Source organism: Lemur catta, chromosome 1 (assembly GCF_020740605.2).
Source record: "Lemur catta isolate mLemCat1 chromosome 1, mLemCat1.pri, whole genome shotgun sequence".
Classification (NCBI taxonomy): Eukaryota; Metazoa; Chordata; class Mammalia; order Primates; family Lemuridae; genus Lemur; species Lemur catta.
In genome coordinates, this window is record NC_059128.1 from 133,370,636 (window position 1) to 133,389,522 (window position 18,887).

The following is an 18,887-nucleotide window of genomic DNA, read 5'->3' on the forward strand; positions in this document are numbered from 1 at the left end:
TAGGTGACCTTGAAGGCAAGATTTAACCCTTTTAGCCACAGTTTCTGCATCTGTAAAATGTAGATAAAGAAAATTACCTATTATAGAGTTAGAATTAAATGAGATAATGCTTAGCCAAAGGGCTTATACATAGGAAGAATTCAGTTCAGTAAATATCTGTTATTGTCCTCTTCCAGCACCTCTATTCTCATTTTTCTTTCTGTGGAGATTAAATAACATTACTAGGTGAAGCAAATTTAATATTATTATAATATTGGAGAAACTATGTAGCAGCACTTGGCCACTTACTATTTTTCGCTATTTGTTTTGCTGATAAATGCATGTCAAGCAAATTTTTGTTTCATTTTTTGCAAATGACATAAATAAAAGTTATTCTGGCTAGATTTAAATTGCCTTTAGTTGCTCGTGTTGCCTTTAGTTGCTTTTTCATGATGAGAAGCTACTTTTGAATTCCTGAGCATCAGATAGACTGTAATTGGAATGGGGCTTTCTAACAGTTAATGGACAACTTGATGCATTTATTTATGGGTCTATATACTGAGATACATAGGCAGTCTGTGTGTATTTATGGGCAGTTAAGTAGTGCTATGTGTATGCTCTGCTGATGGGGGTGAGAGGAATCGGTGCTCAGCACATCCTCTTCCCCATGGGAATTCTGGAGTCTAGGAAGTCTCTGAGGTCTTTGGGGAGAGAAATATGGGGTGCTAGCTTGGAAATTAGCCAGGTAAAGCCTCTAGAATTATTGGTACATCCTAATTGATTTATTTGGGACCCTTATTTTAAAGCAACACTGTTCAAAAGAAATATAATGTGAGCCACATATGTAATTTCAGATAGTCTGGTAGCCACATTTAAAAAAGTAAAATGAAGTCTGAGCAACATAGCAAGACCTTGTCTCCACAAAAGATAAAAAAAAAATTATCCAGGCATGGTGGCATGCACAACTCTGGAGTCTGAGGCAGGAAGATTGATTGAGTCCAGAAGTGTGAGGTTGCAGTGAGCTATGATGACACCACTGCACTCTAGCCTGGGCAACAGAGACAGACACTGTCTTTAAAAAAAAAAAAAAAAAAGTAAAATGAAACAGAGTAAATAAATTTTAGTATTTTTGTTAACCTAGTATATCCAAATATTATAATGTCAATTTGTAGTCAATATAAAAATTATTAATGAATTATTTTACATTTTTATACTAATTTTTGAAATCTGGTGGGTATTATCACTTATATTAAGAACATTATATTAATAAATACCATATCATTAAAGAAATAAATTTATTAATATTGTAATGTGTTAACTGAAGTATTTGACACATTAAATATTAATAAGTGGCTTTATTAATATTTAATAAAATCTTAAAATTTTAAAGATATTTTAAAATCTACCTCTTGCATTTAGATAAAAGTACCTATCTGGTATCTGGCACATTTATAAGGCCTAGGAAGGTGAGGTCTGCTTTACAATTTGTGACTAACTCAGACAGAAACAGTTATGCATTCCTCAGTGTAAGAATACTTTGAAGACACCCGTGTTGAAGGGCAATTTTTTCTAGGGTAGGTGGCCTTTAGAGGGGAAACATTCTTTAAGGTAGCTTTTTACACAATGTATGTATGTATCTGTTTATCTATGACTGCCTATAAGTACACTATTGAGAAAATAAAGCTCTGTATTTAACTTGACAAAGTATAGAAGAAATTAATGTAATATAATGATGAGTTTTTAAGTCAAGCATCTGGGCATACATAAAGATGACTAACAAAGGACAAAGCGAGTCCCTAACATTAGGCTTTATCTGGAGAAAATGCCCTCGGGGGCCTAATTTCAAGTATTTTGGGAATTTTAAAATTATACTTCCATAGATTTTTAAATCCATTTATTATAGAATAACTGCCAAATTTTATTTGACATACTTTTATATGCATGTAAATTCTTTCCATGGCATATTAAGCATCCCACAATGCATCAAATATATTTAATACTTTTGTACTCACTTTTAAAAAATATTCAGTTTATAAATATACATTTATAGTACTTTAGATACCCAAGAACCAACAAAAATGATTAATTTCCTAGGTTTGTGTGATACAACTATTTGTAAGCCATTTATTAATAGTTTTTAAATGTGAATTATACTCCCAGAAATTTTTGTTTTTGAGGGTGACCAGACCTGATTAAAACGTGCTGAGAATGATCTCTAAGGCAATCATAATGCAGTTAGTTGATTAGTAACAATAGACTGTGTAGTCTAACTTATGAAAAAAATATATTAGCTCTGATCCTTAAAGTAACATTAGCTATTTGACATAATAAAATAAAGTCTCTGTAATAAAATATTATTACTGGATTGAAATCTCTTGCTTGGAAAATGTCCCCTTTGCCATTACATTTATACCCCTTAAGTTTTTGCTACTTCTGTAGCACAGTGCTGTGAGTTGGTATTCTCTTCTCGATAGTCTCTAACCTTATACACAAAGCATTACTGGAGCATTTGAGGTTTCATTGAGAATTATTTCAGATACATTCCTTATATTGAATCTTTTGTGCCTGCTGTATTGAATCTTCTTGTAAGTATCTAACAGCCAATTTTCTTTTTCAGGTATTATTCCCCTGGATATTCAGATACGCTTCTGCAGAGGGTGGACAGCTATCAACCACTTATTAACTAAGTAAAGTTACATTTTTATACTCAAATTCACAGAGTAGTTATGTATAAGAGTTATTAAAGCTCTTTCTAAATATTTGAACTAAGTACATTCTAGATTTGTTCAATGTGAAATACTTTTATAGATAATATTGTCTAAATTTATGTAATACTTTAACAATTAGTAGCTTGACTATATGAGGAACTATTCATGGTCATTGCTAGTATAGGATTTGCTCTAAAGGTAGATTTAAAAGAGACATTAAAGAATTTTAAGGCATTTGTTATTGTTCTATTAAAAACCACACCCCACCCCAACTAGATATAGATAAGAGATGGTGTTCAAAAACCTGTAGTTATTTTGGCCAATTCTTCGTAGGCATAGGCTAGAAAAACTGGCCTTGCAAATTACGCAGTAAGATATAGAAGGGAAATTGCTGAAAGAGGAAACTGATGACAAGAATCCAGAACACTTGGAAAGGGATTCTGATGCTGGTTACATATGGGCATTAACCTAACACACAGACTCTGTGGGTAACCCATGAGGTTTTCCTAAAAATTTAGGAAGGCGCTCCTCTTTATCACAAGGCTTCTCCTCCCTGCCTAAAGTTCCTTTCCTGGGGCTGGAGAGGGGACAAGTCAGTACTGAGAGTTACACTCCTGCAGACATGCTCTCCCTTTCACTGAAAGGTTTCTTAGTCTAGCTCTGCTCATGAATAAACAAGGAAGCAGACATGTAAAATGGGTCCACAGTATTCCCTTGTCCTAGCTTCACTTTCCCAGAAGTCACATTTTCAGGGACTTCAGGAATAATTTGAGAAGAATACCGTCAGGCTCAGACTTTTACATGCATTTTCACTTGGAAAGCTGTAAAGCAGTGGAAGCGGGCCTCAATAAAATTTTAAATGAAAACAGCACTAGAACTGTCGTTTTCATATTTCCTATCCAGTGTGTTTTTGACCTGGGGAATATGTGATTTGGATTTTGGGGTCTTGGCTAGTTGGTGTGTGTGTGTCTTTTGATCTGAAGGGATATTACTTCTAGTGCTTTCTCCTGGAGGCCCAAGAGGAGGTGAAGATAGCCCAGAGCCCCAGGCCACAGTGTTTCTAGTCTGCCTCTGTTTTCAGGTTTCCTTCTTGGACTCTGATTTTTTTTGCTTTTTGTTTTTTTTAATTCGAAAGGAGCCTACCCATTTATTTATGGTATTTTGTAGATTCGTCTCTGTCATTGTTGTTCCCCAACAGTGCATAGCTTTGTTGTGTATTTTAAAACTTCATCATACTCAAGATTGCCCCATTTCTTTGCCTTATGTCAGGCTAAGATTGCTGCTGATTTCATTTCTTTAATACTTCCTTGAGTCTATTTTGTTTCCTTGCAGCAATTTCTTTGACTCATTGAATAGGAAAATGTAATTTTTATTCCCAATTTTGTAGCTTTCCTTTCTCTCCTTCCTGCCTGCCCAGCTCATCTTATGAAACTTTTTAACAATCTGAGAAAATAAAAGTAGCTTTTATTTTTCTTCATTAAGGCTATTTTTCTTAGATGACCATGTTGGTAATGAGAGAAACTAGTTTGTCTGGGTCAAAACCTCCTCAGATATTATTGGAAGGGTCAGTTTCCTATTATGTATTTTTTGCCTTTGTACTTTATAGTTGAAGTTTTTCACTTCATATATCATTTCATACTTACCAAATAGTACTAAACTAACAAAGTGATAAAATATTTAATAGCGTTCAGATGGGTTGTTATGTCTCTTAACATAAAACACTTTAAGCAAAATGAAGCTTTCCTTACTTTTTGAAAAGTGTGTTGTGAGATTTTTTAAAAAAATAAAACCAAAATCTTTTCCATTTATGCTAGAGCAAAAATAGTGTCTTTCATTGATAATATCCTGATATTTTCACCCCTGGCTTGAATCTTGTCAATTCCAATTCTCTGTGTAGACAAACTTCTGTCCCACTGCTCCCTACCCACCTCCCGCCTCCCAACCTGGGAGTTTATTTAAAATTCAGCTATCATTAGGACCTCTCAATTTACACGAACAATTATTTTTAGGACTTCAGTTCAGAAGTAGAATTGTTTGAACCTTATTATTAGAGATTCAGTCAGTTTACCTGTTGTGAAAATAGGTGAAATCAGTGGTACCAGAAAAGAGATGTTGGAAAGCTGGGTTCTAGTCACTGTTTTGTTAAGTAGTTAGGGGGATAATACTTGCTCATCTCACTCATAAGACGCTTATGAAAATAACCTCCCATGGTGCATGTAACAATTTTGTAAATGATTCCATTTTTTACAAACCTGACATGTGACTAATGGGAAATCTGATAGTCAATGACAGATTACACATTTTGGCCAGCAATTGTGTGGTATCCCCCAGACCCCGCACTCTTAGATAAGTGGAGTTTAAACCAGGTGATTTATGATAAAGAAAGACTACATTTCCTGCCCGCATGGAGTTTTCTAATATAAACACCTTTGCCCAGACAGAGGGAGCGGAATAAGGCACAGGACATTGAACACAAAACAGGCATATTTAATGTAGTATGGAAAAACAAATGACAACCCCGTATTTGCAGGATATTGACCTGTTTTTCTAACCCTTTCCTCTCAAAGAAAACTCTTTTCCTTAAAGAAAGGATAAAAGGTTTGCTTGTTTCTAAAGTTGATTTGAGGTCCTGCCTAACATAAACCCTGACCTTAAATTCCTGGGTAAGGCCATCTCCAATCCCAGATGTCAAGTTTAGAAACTAACCTTGAAAGAATGAAGAGTTTTTGTGCTGTGTTTTCAAATAGGCAACCTTTTGATAAGATAGGTGTTAAGAAATGTTGAGGCTTATGTATACTGTGGTTTATTTTGCCACAAAATTCACTGTTTAGAAAATGTTGATTTGTAGCTATTCTGCTTCTTTCAGAAATTAAAAGGATCAAATGACAGTCTTAACTATAACTATTGCATTTGCCAGTTGGTTAAGAGACTTTTGACTTTTAAAATTCAATTTGTCCATGCACTTATGTTTTTAGTAATATGAACACTTATTTTGTGTTTAAAAGGCTTTGGTAGGCCGCAAAATTAGATATATATCCAGTAATATTGCTTTAAGGAATGGTGGGTGGGTTTTATCATTCTTGTAAATATCAATGTAATCTTTTGAAAAATTTAGGTGGTATATGAATTAATAAGGAAAAAAACAAAAACATCACGCCATTCTCACAACACAGAACAAAATTGTTATTAATAAGTTAACATAAATCCAAACATCTCTCTAAAGGCTTTGTGAAGCTGGAAAAAATTTTGGAGAAATGTATTCATGCTATACATGTTGTCTTAAAATAAAAGCCAGAAGTTGCAGCAGTTTGCTTGTTTCATGGAAGATAGAGTTTTCACTTTTTCTTTTACTTCAATGGGTTTCGAGAAAAGTATTTCCTTAGTGATCAAGTTAGGGATCAATATAAAATATTTATAAATGGGCTCCTTTTATTCATGATTGATATATTTTCTATAGATTTTAAACTGAGTTCTGGATCAAGAATATCATACTGATATATCATTATTGAAAGGTGGCTTGGTATAGATATCTGTACATAAAATAAAGCTTCTAAATTTTCCCATATATATAGAATTTGTGGCAATGTACTCTTGGCTAACATTTATACTAAAATTTATACATTACTGATATTAAAGATTTATTAAAGCATTTTGTATATAAAGTCCAACTCCTCAAGAACTATTGTAATCTATATTAAGTTTGTTTTTCATATTTCTGTTGCATGTATAGTTTAAATCATACAAATGTGATTAAAGTACCAAAGAGAATGTCATCATTTTCCTATATTTTTCTTCATTACATCTAGTATGACCTTTATTCTTAGATAAGTGAAATCTTCCCTGTTCTCTGCAGTCCCCAGTGTCACCAGCACTGTGGTGAGCTCACAGAACTGGCGGCCAGTTGGACTGAGAGTGAGGGCTTCTAGGCTCCTGGAAGATTTAGGCTCACTTCCTTGGATCCTGAGGATTAAATGAGGACCAGTGAGGGCAGGGCTTGGCATGTAGTAAGTGTTGCCCCCATGAGTTTATATGATATCTTTGTGTAAATAGAAAAAGGTGCCTAGTCCTTAAGACACTTTATTTCCATCTGGCAGAAATTATTGTAATATTCTTATTTTGTTAGAGCAACACACTGTACTGCCATCTGCTGGAAAATTCTCTTTATAAATATGCAAATCCATAATGTGTAATATGTGAACTGTGCCCCCTTAGATGTCCTGGGGCCCTTGTTTGGTACACAACCTGCACTACTGTGTGTGTGAGTGCTCAACAAATTGTATTTGCTACTCTTCTTTTCGCTTTCATAAATGGGGTTTGGAAGAAAATTTTAGATAAATAATGCTATTGTATGAAGAATTTCATTTAAAAAAATCGAAGAGTCAAAGCTAATCTCAATAAAAAGAATCAACATTTTGTTATAAAACCTAGAAACATTTGTGCCACTGCTTTCCTCACTTCTGCCTTCCCCCACAGAAAAGTATGTCCTATAATGAAACCTGCAATTTAAGTTAGCAGAGATACTAATTAAGCCATTATTCTTGCATTTAAACACTGGATGTGAGACCAAATCAGGGGACATTTTGTGTATGCAAAAGCAAACATGTTTTGGAATAACCCATATATCCTATTCATCTTGATTTTAAAAATTAGATAAAAATATCCCATTATTACAAGATGGCAGATCTCTAGAAAGCAACTCGGTTGGGCTCCATTCACCTTTCTTCATCTCAGAACCTAGGCTGGGATATAACAGGTGATCCTCCTCTTCTAGCCAGATGGTCCTTATTGAAGAGATGATAATAGTAATGTTTTGCACACAAAAGGAAAGATTTGGCTCATTTTCATACCCGGCAGTGCAGTCATGGAGAAGACTGACCAAAGCTGGAAAAGGGAGATTTTATTAATAGGAACACAGGATATGGGATTTATCACCCTGGCAAGGACCCCAGGTGCTAGGGATGGCTCTTGGAAGCTTGGAGAAGGCAACAGCTCACGGTAAGTGAAGTGGAAATAAATACCACAACTGCCCTGGCAGACTGGAAGAAGATATCAAACGGCTCAGAGAGGTGGGTATACTGGAGTGCATGCTCTATGTAGGGATGGAAAACCCACCAGCTGTGTTCCAAGGGAAGCCCCAGAGGACATATTATTTACCAGCGTGATAAGGAATACATTGTTAAGAGGATAGCAGTCACTGAGAATCTCAGTGGAAGCTCTCTTTGATATGCCAGGCTGACTGGAGGAGACACTGCTACAGAACTGGGTTCCTTAATGGAAAAAAGGATGACAGGATCCTGAAACAGGGAGGCCAGGAAGCAATACTTAACTGTCAGGAGCAAGGTGTGTACAATTATTACAATGAGTGGCAAGATTGGTGCGGCATCCCAGGACTCAAGCCACGGAGAGCTAAGAAGATGGTTAACAGAACTAACTCAATGTTCCTAGAGGCAAGATAAATGGGCAGTCGACAGGGGCACCAATTTATCAAGTGAAAATAAATCTGAGGCTAAGGGCAGCTGCCCTGGTAAAAAGTTACAGTCACTAGCCCAGTTTCCGGACCTGAGTGAGTTCTGACATCTGGGACCCCTTGTGTAAAGGAGAGGCTGATCCCCGTGAGGACAGAGCCTGGTGTGCCTCAGCAAGTGTATTCAGTAGTTATGTCCCCAGCACTTTGGAGTGTTGTTCCAACCTCTTTACCTGGTGATAGAGCTCTGCAGCAGGTCTAGACAGCAGTCCAAGCAGCCCTGCCGTATCTCTCAGCAGACCCCAGCGCATGAGAGGGATATGTGGTGGGAAAGGGCTCTGGGAGAGTCACTGGTGCTCCCAATAGGAGAGTCGCAGCATAGAGTTTCAGGATTCTCGAGCAGGGCCATACCATCTGTAGTAAACAACTAAATACCATTGAAAAAGAAGTTCTTGCAGACCACTGGGCCCCATATGAGAATGGAGCATCTGACCACAGGACACCAAGGAACGAGGCAGCCTGAGATACCCATCATGAGCTGGTTTTGTCAGACCACCAAGTCCCAAGGTTGAGTGGGCTTGGAAGCAATCCATCACAGAACAGAAGTGGCAGATACAGGATTGGGCATGAGCAGGGCCAGAGGACAAAAGTAAATTTTACTACTTGGTTGCCCAGAGCTGCATGTCATCCATTACTATTGCACTGGTGTTCAGAACTGTGGTGTTCACAACTATCTCAGCTCACAACTATGGCTGCATGGGGGTGTCCTTTATGGCCGGCTGATGGGAAAGGAAAAAGGCCTACCTCATTCACAGATGGATTGGCTCAGCATAAGAGTGTTGGGCTGGGTGTGGTGACACATACCTAATTGGGAGGCTGACACAGGAGGATTGCTTGAGCCCAGGAGTTTGAGGCCAGCCTGAGCAACATAGTGAGACCCAATCTCAAAAAAAAAAAAAAAAAGAAGAAGAAGAAGAAGAAGAAGAAAAAGTAAAAATAAAAAGAGTCCAAGCCAAAAATGGATGCTGCTGCACTATAACCTATTTTAGGGTGACCTCAAAAGAGAGTGATGAGGGGAAATCCTCCCATTGGGCAAAGTTCCTGGTGATGCACCTGGTCATCCACTTTGTGTGGAAAGAAGAGTGGCTCAAGGTGAGAATACACACAGGCTCATGGGCAGTGGTGAATGGAGTGGCAGTTTGGTCAGGGGCTGAGAAGGAGAAAGATCGGTAGGGACACAAAGTGTAAAGACCTTTGTGTTGCATGTTAATGCCCATCAAAATATTATCTGCTAACAAAAGGCACTGAATAACATTAATTACTCAGGCATGTATGTCAGTGAGCCTCTCTCATTGGCTACTGTAGTGCTGGCACAGTGGGCAGTGAGTGGAGTGGCCATGGTGGCAGGGATGGTAGCTATGAATAGGCCCAACAGCATGGACTTCCATTCACCAAGGTTGACCTGGCTACTGCTGCTGTCTAACCTGTCAATTACAGAAACCCCAGTATAGCCCATCCCTCAAGGAGACCAACTAACCATTTGGAGGTAAGTTAACTTCAGTGGACTTCTTCTACCCTAGAAGGGACAAAAATTCATCTTGACTGGGATTGTTGTATCTTCTGGGTATGAGTTTGCCCTTCCTATCCACAGGACCTCAGCCAGCACCACTACCCAAGGACTTAAGAATGCTTGATCCACAGGTTGATGAAACTCCATCTGAATGTATTTGAGATATGTATATTAAGCGTGTTCTGTCAAATCCCAATGCTTAAATATCAAATTATGCCTAAAACAAACAAACAAAAAAAATTGAATGCTTGATCCACTGATGTAAGATCCCATATAATACTACCTTGGACCAGAGTTCACTGGTCTTATCATATACTGCACCATTCCTAAGCCACAGGCATGATAGAATGGTGGAATGGCCTCTTAAAGACACAGCTGAGACTCCACCTTGGAGATGATACAAGGTTGAGATGTCACCCTAAATCAGTGACCATTGTATGGTGCTATGTCCCCAATAGGTAGGATACATAGGTCCAGGAACTGTGGGAGGAAAGAGGGGAGGTAGGCATAGCCCTGCTTACTCCCATTCCCAGTGGTAAATTTGAGGAATTTGTGCTTCCTGTTCCCAAAGCTTTAGATTCTTATGAGTCAAGAGGCCTTGGTTCCCACAGGGCTAATACTTCATCAGTAGACACAGAGTCCCATTGTACTTTACGTTACAGCTGCTGCTCAGTCACTTTGGTCTCCTTATGCCAAGAGACCAGCAGGAAAGGAGCCACTAAACGAGCAAGATCGTTGACCTGGGTCACCAGGAGGAGGCAGGGCTCTGCTACAGAGTGCAAAAAGGGAAGAATGTTCGGCACACAGTTGATGGGGTATCTCTTGATGCTCCCATGCCTAGTTTTAACAGTAAACGGACAGGAAGAGAAGCTACGTCTGGGAATATAGACATGGTCATCAGGAACTAAGATTCTTGGAGATGAGGGCTTGGGTCACCCCACCAGGCTATCAGCCTAGTCCAGCTGAGGCTGAGGCAATTCTAGAATGAGGGGGGTGGAGTATCACTGTCAGTTACTTCAGGCTTGAGATTCATTGCAGCTGAGTGACTATAGTTCGTCTCACGAACCCTGTAAATTTCCTCAGTAATAAAGACTAAAGAGAATGCTATAGTTGCTGGGCACGAGGTGGGTGAACTTACTCTTAATAAGAATGTGGATCTGGGCTGTGCAAGTAGTGAACTATAATAATTACTCATGTGATCCATCCATATCTCCTCCTCGGGGCTAAGGGCCAATGCATTCATCCTCCAGCTGCTGTAATTTTTGAGTCACACCTTTTATATTCTTACCACAGATGTGAACTGAATTAAATCCTCAACCCACAGCCAGAAAGTCTTAATAATTTGCTAAATCTTAAAGTTAACACCTTAGTGTGAACTAAAAAAATTTAAGAACACTCAGGCAACTAGTTAAAATTGGAATCCAGCCAAACCAGAACATCAACTTTTCTCAGATCTCAACCCAAACCAAAGGTCCAGACACCGCACCTATAACCCTGGGTAGACTCTCTCTGTGGCCTTAGCACTTTCTAATAAGAAGCTCCTTGTTGCCTCTGGGAGCTGAATGTCTTCCAAAGTGTGCTCCCACCTGAGCTTTGGGGCAATGGCTAGAGACAACTTATGCTCACTTATTTATTTGGTTCAGAGAGGGAAGAATATTATTTTTTCAAAAAGTAGTAATTCTATACCCAACAACATTCCTCCATGTCACAGCATAAAAATAAGTGAGACCTGGCTGTGGTTAGCTGTGAAGCCATCTCAGTTCTCATCTGATGCAGCATAATGAAGGCTCTGAGTGCAGAGTGAAATCTTAACCTCCTTAACAATGACTTTGCCTCACAGTTCAGGCACAATTCTTAGGTTTCTCATCCAAGGGGCAAGGGCTTAAAAATACCAGTATTTCTATGAAAAATTATTCTTAGAAGCCCTTAAGATTGTTGCTCACACAAGAGATACAAGCCTAGGTTTACACATCATGAGGGCAGGAGCCATACTTGATTCATCTTAGTAACCAGCACAACACTTAGTATAGTTACCTGGTGCTCAAGAAATAATTATTGAATGAATGAGGCTGCAGAGTTCCACGAATCATCCTGGTTGTTGGCAACTCTTGAGGGGACTTTGGCCAAGACATTTTTAAAGTGTAGCTTGCCCAAGCAAGAATGTGTCTTTTCAAGATCTACTCTGTTGGCCACATCTATTACAATTAGCTTAGCACTGCATGAAGTAATTATTCTTCTTAGGACCTTAAAATGGTAGCAAAAAGGAACTGTTTAGAAGGAATGAACCCACACTATAGGATGATTCTCAGATTTTATTCAATAGCTTGAGATTTGAATACATACTGTGTGTGTGTGTGTGTATGTCCCAGTCAGATTCTCCCAGGAATTTTAGATTTGCACAGAGAGACAATGACTGGGGCTTGGTAGCTGGCTGAATTGTTAATGGCAGCCCTTTGGAAGAACTAGTAGACTTCAGCCTCTGAAGTCTTGGGAACTGCCCTGGACCAATTCTCCCTGAGGGAAGCTTATTGTTCAACTCTTCCTTGTTAAGACTCTTCCTTCCGGTAAATTTACACTTTTACCTAAGTTCTCCCCAGCTCGGTTCTGTTATTTGCAAACAGAAGAAAGGCATTTTGGAGGAAGCCAGTGGGGTGGATTCAAGCTGGGCTCTGGAAGAAGGGTGGAGTTGCTGATGGAAGTGTTGGGGCCAAGAAAGGAGAGCTGAGTGGAGAGATTGGGGATGAGGTGAGGGGGGAGAAAACTCTAAAGACAACCCCTTTTCTGCCCGGTCAGCTATGGAAGATGGGCTCCAAGCAGAGAGTTCACTAGAGCCCAGCAGAGGGGCTGCAAAGGGGCCACACAGAGTGAAGCTGATTTCTAAATTCCCATTTCAAAAGCAACTGAATGCTCTCTGCCCCCTCCTCTCTGCTTAGGCACATCTGCAGTTCTTGCTCCAACCACTTGAACTCCTTCGTTTTGTGTCTCCTGCCTCTGCTATCTTCTAAGGTGCCAACTAACCATGAACAAGAAGGCCACAAGGTCTTCTCTTTCATTCCAGGATATTTCTGTGAATTAGCCTTGTTATTGAGCCCAAGGAAGGAGCTCAAACGGTGAATTAGTTCATGTCCCTCTCCCCCTACCCCATCTTCCCTGGTCTCCCATTGTGAGAATTTTGGAGACAAATCTCTGGTTCAAGACATCTATTTAAATGATTTTATTGGATGTCACTGAAATGGAAAGGCTAAATCAGGAAAGGGAAGAGAGTTGTGAACTTAAGAAAAACTGTGTGGGAGGAGGGAAGTAAAAGAGGAGGAATTTGGACCATTTATTTGCAGCATGTCTTACTGACAGTTAAATACAGTGGTTTGTTCTGTTTTCTGCCACTCGAGGGTTATTTAATTAAATTCATGACCTAGGATGCTAACCAGCCCCACATCTAAAATAATTGCTTCTCTGTTGGTGAGATGTAAAGCCGGGATTGATTTTCCCCTGGCCGATAGCTCTCCTTTCTGACTCATGAATGTCATCTCCACTCCCCTCCCCACGTAATTTGATCTCTGTATTTGATCCCTATTTAGTAGTACACTTCACCAAACAGATGTCTGAGTAATTAATATCCCACATGGGCACACTCGTCAGTGAGTTACATCTATTTAATAGTCAGCTTAGAAACTTTTCACCCTCAGCTTTTCTCCCATCCTGGTGTCTTATGTCACTGGCCTTTACCAGGCTTTTAAATATTAGAGTTCAAACCTGGTATGTTTGTTTTCCTGTATTCTCAGAGCCTCTCTTTTCATTTTCTGACTGCACTTTTCCTCACAAGTCCCTGATCTCTTTCTTCATCAACTCACCTGGATTTTGTGTACGGTTTTACACCAGCATTCAAATTCTCATTGGATGAATCATCCTATATTTCATTCATGCCAGCACCGGCAATAAAAAAAAAAAATCAGAACAATGTTGTTATAACCATGGATTAAGAGTGCCTTTTATTTTTTTCCCCTGAGGCATAGCCCAAATATTTCAGTCTGAACAATTCACTAATTTTTTTTTTAAACTATTTGAGATCAAATACTGGAAACCTGTTTGGTGGCTAGAGGTCACTGAAAGATTTTGATGGCAAAGAATTATAGAAGGAAAGAATGTGTGTTTGGAGCAGGCAAGTGAAGTTAGGAAAGGCTTATGATAGGGAATTTTTTCACTTTTAAGAGAGGATTTAGGTGGACACATTTATGAAAATGTTTATATTAAAGAGACAATGTTCTTAGACAATGTTCTTATGATAAATCTTATGATGCTGATGTGACATTGCATACAACTTGAGAATAATGCAATAATTTACAGTGGGTAAAAGAATTTTCCTTGCAGTTGATAAACCATAACAATTTTAAATTCCAAATAACTAAAACATTTTGAAATAATATAGAATATATGCATCTGTTCTGATAGCTATCGAATCAGACTTAAAATTAGATAAATGAATAGCTACAGTTATAGTAAAAGAATTTTTTATTTTCCTACTTTAATTTTTTCAGCTGCATTTCCAACAAGATTTTTTTCCTACTTTTAAATAGATGGAGTTCCAGTGCATTTAGCATGAATCACTTTATAAAAGTTTCTCAGAACATGCATGTTTCTTGTGAAGTTCCTTTGTATTCACAATATTTCAGAATAAAAAATATGATCAAAAAATAAGCAAAAAGTTCAGAGGTTAACTGACATTATTAGTTCTATGTAAGCACATTCTGAAAAGTATTTGTATTTATTACCTTTATTACCGTGGTTGCATTTTAAAAATAGGTGAAAATCCTATTGTTCAATGGGAACTTCATTTTGGTGGTTTATACACAATTTCTAGTTTTGTTATCTAAACTTACAAAGACCATGTAAATAAACAGACATCAATTAACAACAGGATTTTTAGACTGTGACATGGGATAGGAGTTGGAGTTGGTTCTTCAGGAAGGTAGATAGGTTCCAGATAGTGGGAATGCTGTGGATGTGGTTTATTATCTAGCATCATTATAACCCTTGCTGACTCATGAACTGGTATGATTTTCATTCTCGCTGTATTTAGGATAACCTCCCCCTGCCTATTCCCCAGTTCCTTTTCCTCCGAGCTTGTGTTTAATCTATTTACAGTTCAGGGCATTTCTTTCTCTGATCTAAGCCTTTTAAGCCTCGTTTTCTTCCAGTCATTCCTTATCACATGGCTATCCATGCTCTGGTGTCTGTTTCTTTCAGGTGATTAAAAAAAAGATTTATTCCAATAAGCCATTTCTGGCTTCCCATTGCCTTAGTGTAAATTGGGGAGAATGTTTCCTGACCTCCTCACAAAGAAGTTGTGAGTGTCACATGAGTTCCTGTGTACGAAAGGGCTTTGCTGGTTACCAGCCTCATGTAGCCAAGGAGTTCCAGCTCCGGCTCCAACTACCTGCCTGGCTCAAATACAGCTTCTGCTATATCATGGCTGTGTGAAGTTCAGCAAGCTCTTAACTTTTCTGTGTTCAGTTCCGTAATGTGGAGAATGAGGATCATAAGGGTACCTAAATCCTAGGGTTGTTTGGTGATGATTACATGAGATGATTCATGCATATTACGAGGTCAGAACATGCTTAGAACAGTTCCAGTTTTAAGCCCCCTGTAAGTACTAGCACAAGTGCAGGCATCAAATGGTTTCCCATTGAGGTCAGCGTACTTCCTCACAGACTCATATCTTGCCAGTCCGAGGTCTCTGGGACCTGCCCTCATTTGGTCACTGCTGAAAGTGAGGATATATCCCTTGGGTGTGGTCTGTGACAGCTAAGGATGGGGGCTGGTGTAAGGATCCAGGCTGAGCACATGTCTTTTGAGGATTGCCAGGTACTTTGAACAGTTGTCTCTGTTTCTCTGAATAGTGTTCACTCAGCTTGGCTTCTTTAATGACTTTATTTTGAATGATTTATGTTGATTTTTCAGTTTGCTGCCTGCTTGTGCTTAAAGCCACAAAAGTACATTCTTCCTAATCTGGAAAATGGGAATAGTAAGAGTATCTGCCCCTGGGGTTTAAATGAGATCAAGAAATTGAACCTTTCCCAGAGGATACAGGAAAGCACAATATTCTAGAAGTGCTTTTGAAAAAGAAACTGGAGAACAAATCATTTGTAATTCAAATTTCACCTTGTACAGAGGAAATGAGGTGGGAACAAGCAAAATAAAGTACAAAAGCAACAACCTAACATCCCAATTATGGGATAAGTGAGTGACTCTTTCAAATGAACTCTCCTCTTCAAAAGTGGTTCCCTGAGTTTAAGCCAATAATGCAATGATGCTGTTGTTGCCCCAAAAGTTTGCGATTTCTTCTTTCAAAAGGGCTGTTAAGGACTGTATGCAAATACTAACTCTTCCACTTTGTGATATTCATGACAATTATCTATTTTATAACTTATCATTTGATATTGTTTATAATTTTTGATGTACAGATGTTCTAAATGATACTGATCAATTTCAATCTATATCATTTCTTCCATTGTTTTGTGGTTAGTTCTTTCCCACTCCAAAATCACTTAAATATCCATTTAGATTTTTAGTTCTTTTCTAGTTTCATTTTCAAAATCACCTCTTTAATCCATCTGGAATGTATTTCACTATATAGTATGAAGTGAGCATTTAATCTGATTTCTTTTTTCTCCCAAATGGTTGGCTGGTTTTCCTAGTACCAGTTATTGAATAATCCCTGTCCTCTTCATTAGTGATGCTTCATCTATTGTTGTATTAAATTTTCTTTCAGGGCTATCTGTTCTGAAATATTAATCTATTTGTCAATCTTTTCTGAGTAGTTCAATATCATTGTAATTATTATGGCCTTATAATATGTATTAACATCTGGTAGAGTAAGCCTCCTGTTATTACTCTTCCTTTTCAAAAGTATCCTGGCTACTCTGTTTTTTCTTCCAGATGGAAATTAATTTTTTCAACTTCTAAAAAAAATCCCTTTGGAATTTTAGTTACAATTGCAAATAAAGGGATATATATATGTATCTAGAAGCATAACATATTTCTCAATGTATTCAAATCTTTTTGCTTTCAATTTTTCTCCTTCAATAGGATTTTTAAAAATATTTGTTCCTGGATTTCAGCACCAAAAAAATTATATTTCCTATAGGTTATTGCTGGATCACTGGAAAAGTTCTTGAATTTTAATCATTATTTTATAGTAGCTTTTCAACCAGATCTCAAGTTTTCTAGGCAAAAGTATTGTCTGCAAATAAAGGTAGTGTTTCTACTGCTTTGCAGTATTTTACCTATTATTTCTGTTTCTTATTACAGATGTATTTCAGCATAATTTTAAATAATAGTGGTGGTAGCAGGCATCTTTTTAAAAAAAATTTTTTTGTAGAGTTGGGATCTTGCTATTTTGCCCAGGCTGATCTCAAACTCCGGGGCTCAAGTGATTGCTTCAGCCTCCCAAAGTGCTAGGATTACAGGTATAAACCACCATGCCCAGCTAAGCAGGCATCTTAGTACCCGATTTTAATGGGAATACCTCTATTGTCATATTATTAAGTATGGAAATTTTAAAATATACATAAGTAGATTGAATAATAAACTCTCTTGTGCCCAATCACCTAGCTTCAACAATCATCAACTTTTTGCATACACTTTTAGTGGGATTATAAATTAATCCAGCCCTTTTGGATACTAATTTGGAAACATCTATCCAAATACTTATCTGGAATTCCATTGCTAGGCATTAATCCTACAAATACACCAGTACCAATATGCAAAGACATTCAAGGATGCTCACTGTAACAGTGTGTGTAATTGCATAAAACTACGAAAAGTCTAAATGGTCCCCAATAGTTGAGTGAAAAATTATGGTTCACTCAAATAAATGTACTCAACTGTTATGAAAAATTTTGGTAGATCTATGTGTTGATGTGGGAAGATGTCCAAGGCTCTTTACAACATAAAAAAGGATTGTTCATATACTTTTATGTGCATGGAAATTTCTGATAGGATATGTAAGAAACTGTTAATAAAAGTTACCTCTCGGGTGGGAGGAATGAGGAGTGAAAGGTTGAGAAATTAACTTTGCACCTTCTCTTTCCCTTATAGCTTAACCATTAGTGTGATTATTTTTATAAATTTTATTAAAGGAAATGAGTTATTACTTTAAAAAAATTAGTTGTGTTAATCAGGAGTAGGTGTCTAGGTGTTAGATTTTTATCATTTATTGAGATAAGGTTATTTTTATATGGCCTATTTTTATATGTTATTTTTATATGTATGATTTCTTATAGAAACCATTTTCCTAGTATTGAAATATCCTGCCATTTCTGGGATAAAACCTACCTGATTATGTTAAAAATGATTTACTTTATTGAACTTAATTTGCTGGTATTTCGGGGGAAATTCTGGCATTAGGTTTCTTGTCTGACCTTATATTATTTGTTGGCTTCATACCATTTTTGATAGGTTTTATAATAAAATTATGTGTAATAAAAATGAATACATTTTAATATCTTTAAACCCTGAAGAAATTATATGTCCTTCAAAATTTCCAAGAATTTGCCCATAAAATCTCTAGGCCTGAAACCTTTTTTGATTTCTTCCCTGGCTTTGCTCTGCTTAGTTTTTTCTGCTTCTTCTTGATTCAGTTTGGGTGATTTATGTTTTTCCAGAAAAAAATGTATTAGCACATAGCTAACTTCCCATAGTAGTGTCATATAATTTAAAAAAGTCTCCATATCTGTTATGTCTCCTTTTTCCTTTATAACTTTATTTACATCTTTTTTCCTTTTTATTAAATAGGTATATATCAGGGATTTCTCCATTTTCTTGATCTTTTTTCCAAAGAATTTTTGGGATTGGTTGATAATACTGTTTATTTTCTAATTCATTGACTTCTGCTTCAATCTTTCCTTAATCCTCCACTTCTTGAAGTTTAATGTTTTTAAAATATTACTCAGTTCACTTATTTTTATTCTTTCTAGTTCAATTTTTCCTTGCTAAACAATGTTACTAACTAAGCTTGATGTGGTTGCAAATGACTTTCGGGTATTTCTAAAAATCTGCTCTCAGAGGAGGAAGATTTGCTGTCACTGATGATGTCATTTAAAAGAATGTGACTCAGACTCTTGTGGTAAATTTCTAAAGAATTCCAAAAATGTTTGAGTAACGGCAA

The 18,887-nt window shown here is 37.4% G+C and overlaps 1 protein-coding gene across 3 annotated transcripts in view; it reads left to right on the forward strand.

Moving 5' to 3' along the window:
* SPAG6 (sperm associated antigen 6) overlaps positions 1-3,555 on the forward strand; it is a 59,207-nt gene extending 55,652 nt beyond the window's left edge. For all 3 annotated transcript variants that reach the window (XM_045534739.1, XM_045534747.1, XM_045534742.1), the window contains one exon: positions 2,597-3,555. In XM_045534739.1, coding sequence (XP_045390695.1) covers positions 2,597-2,666 — 70 coding nt within the window. In that variant the 3' untranslated portion in view covers positions 2,667-3,555. The remainder of the gene's footprint in view (positions 1-2,596) is intronic.
* Positions 3,556-18,887: the final 15,332 nt, after the last annotated feature.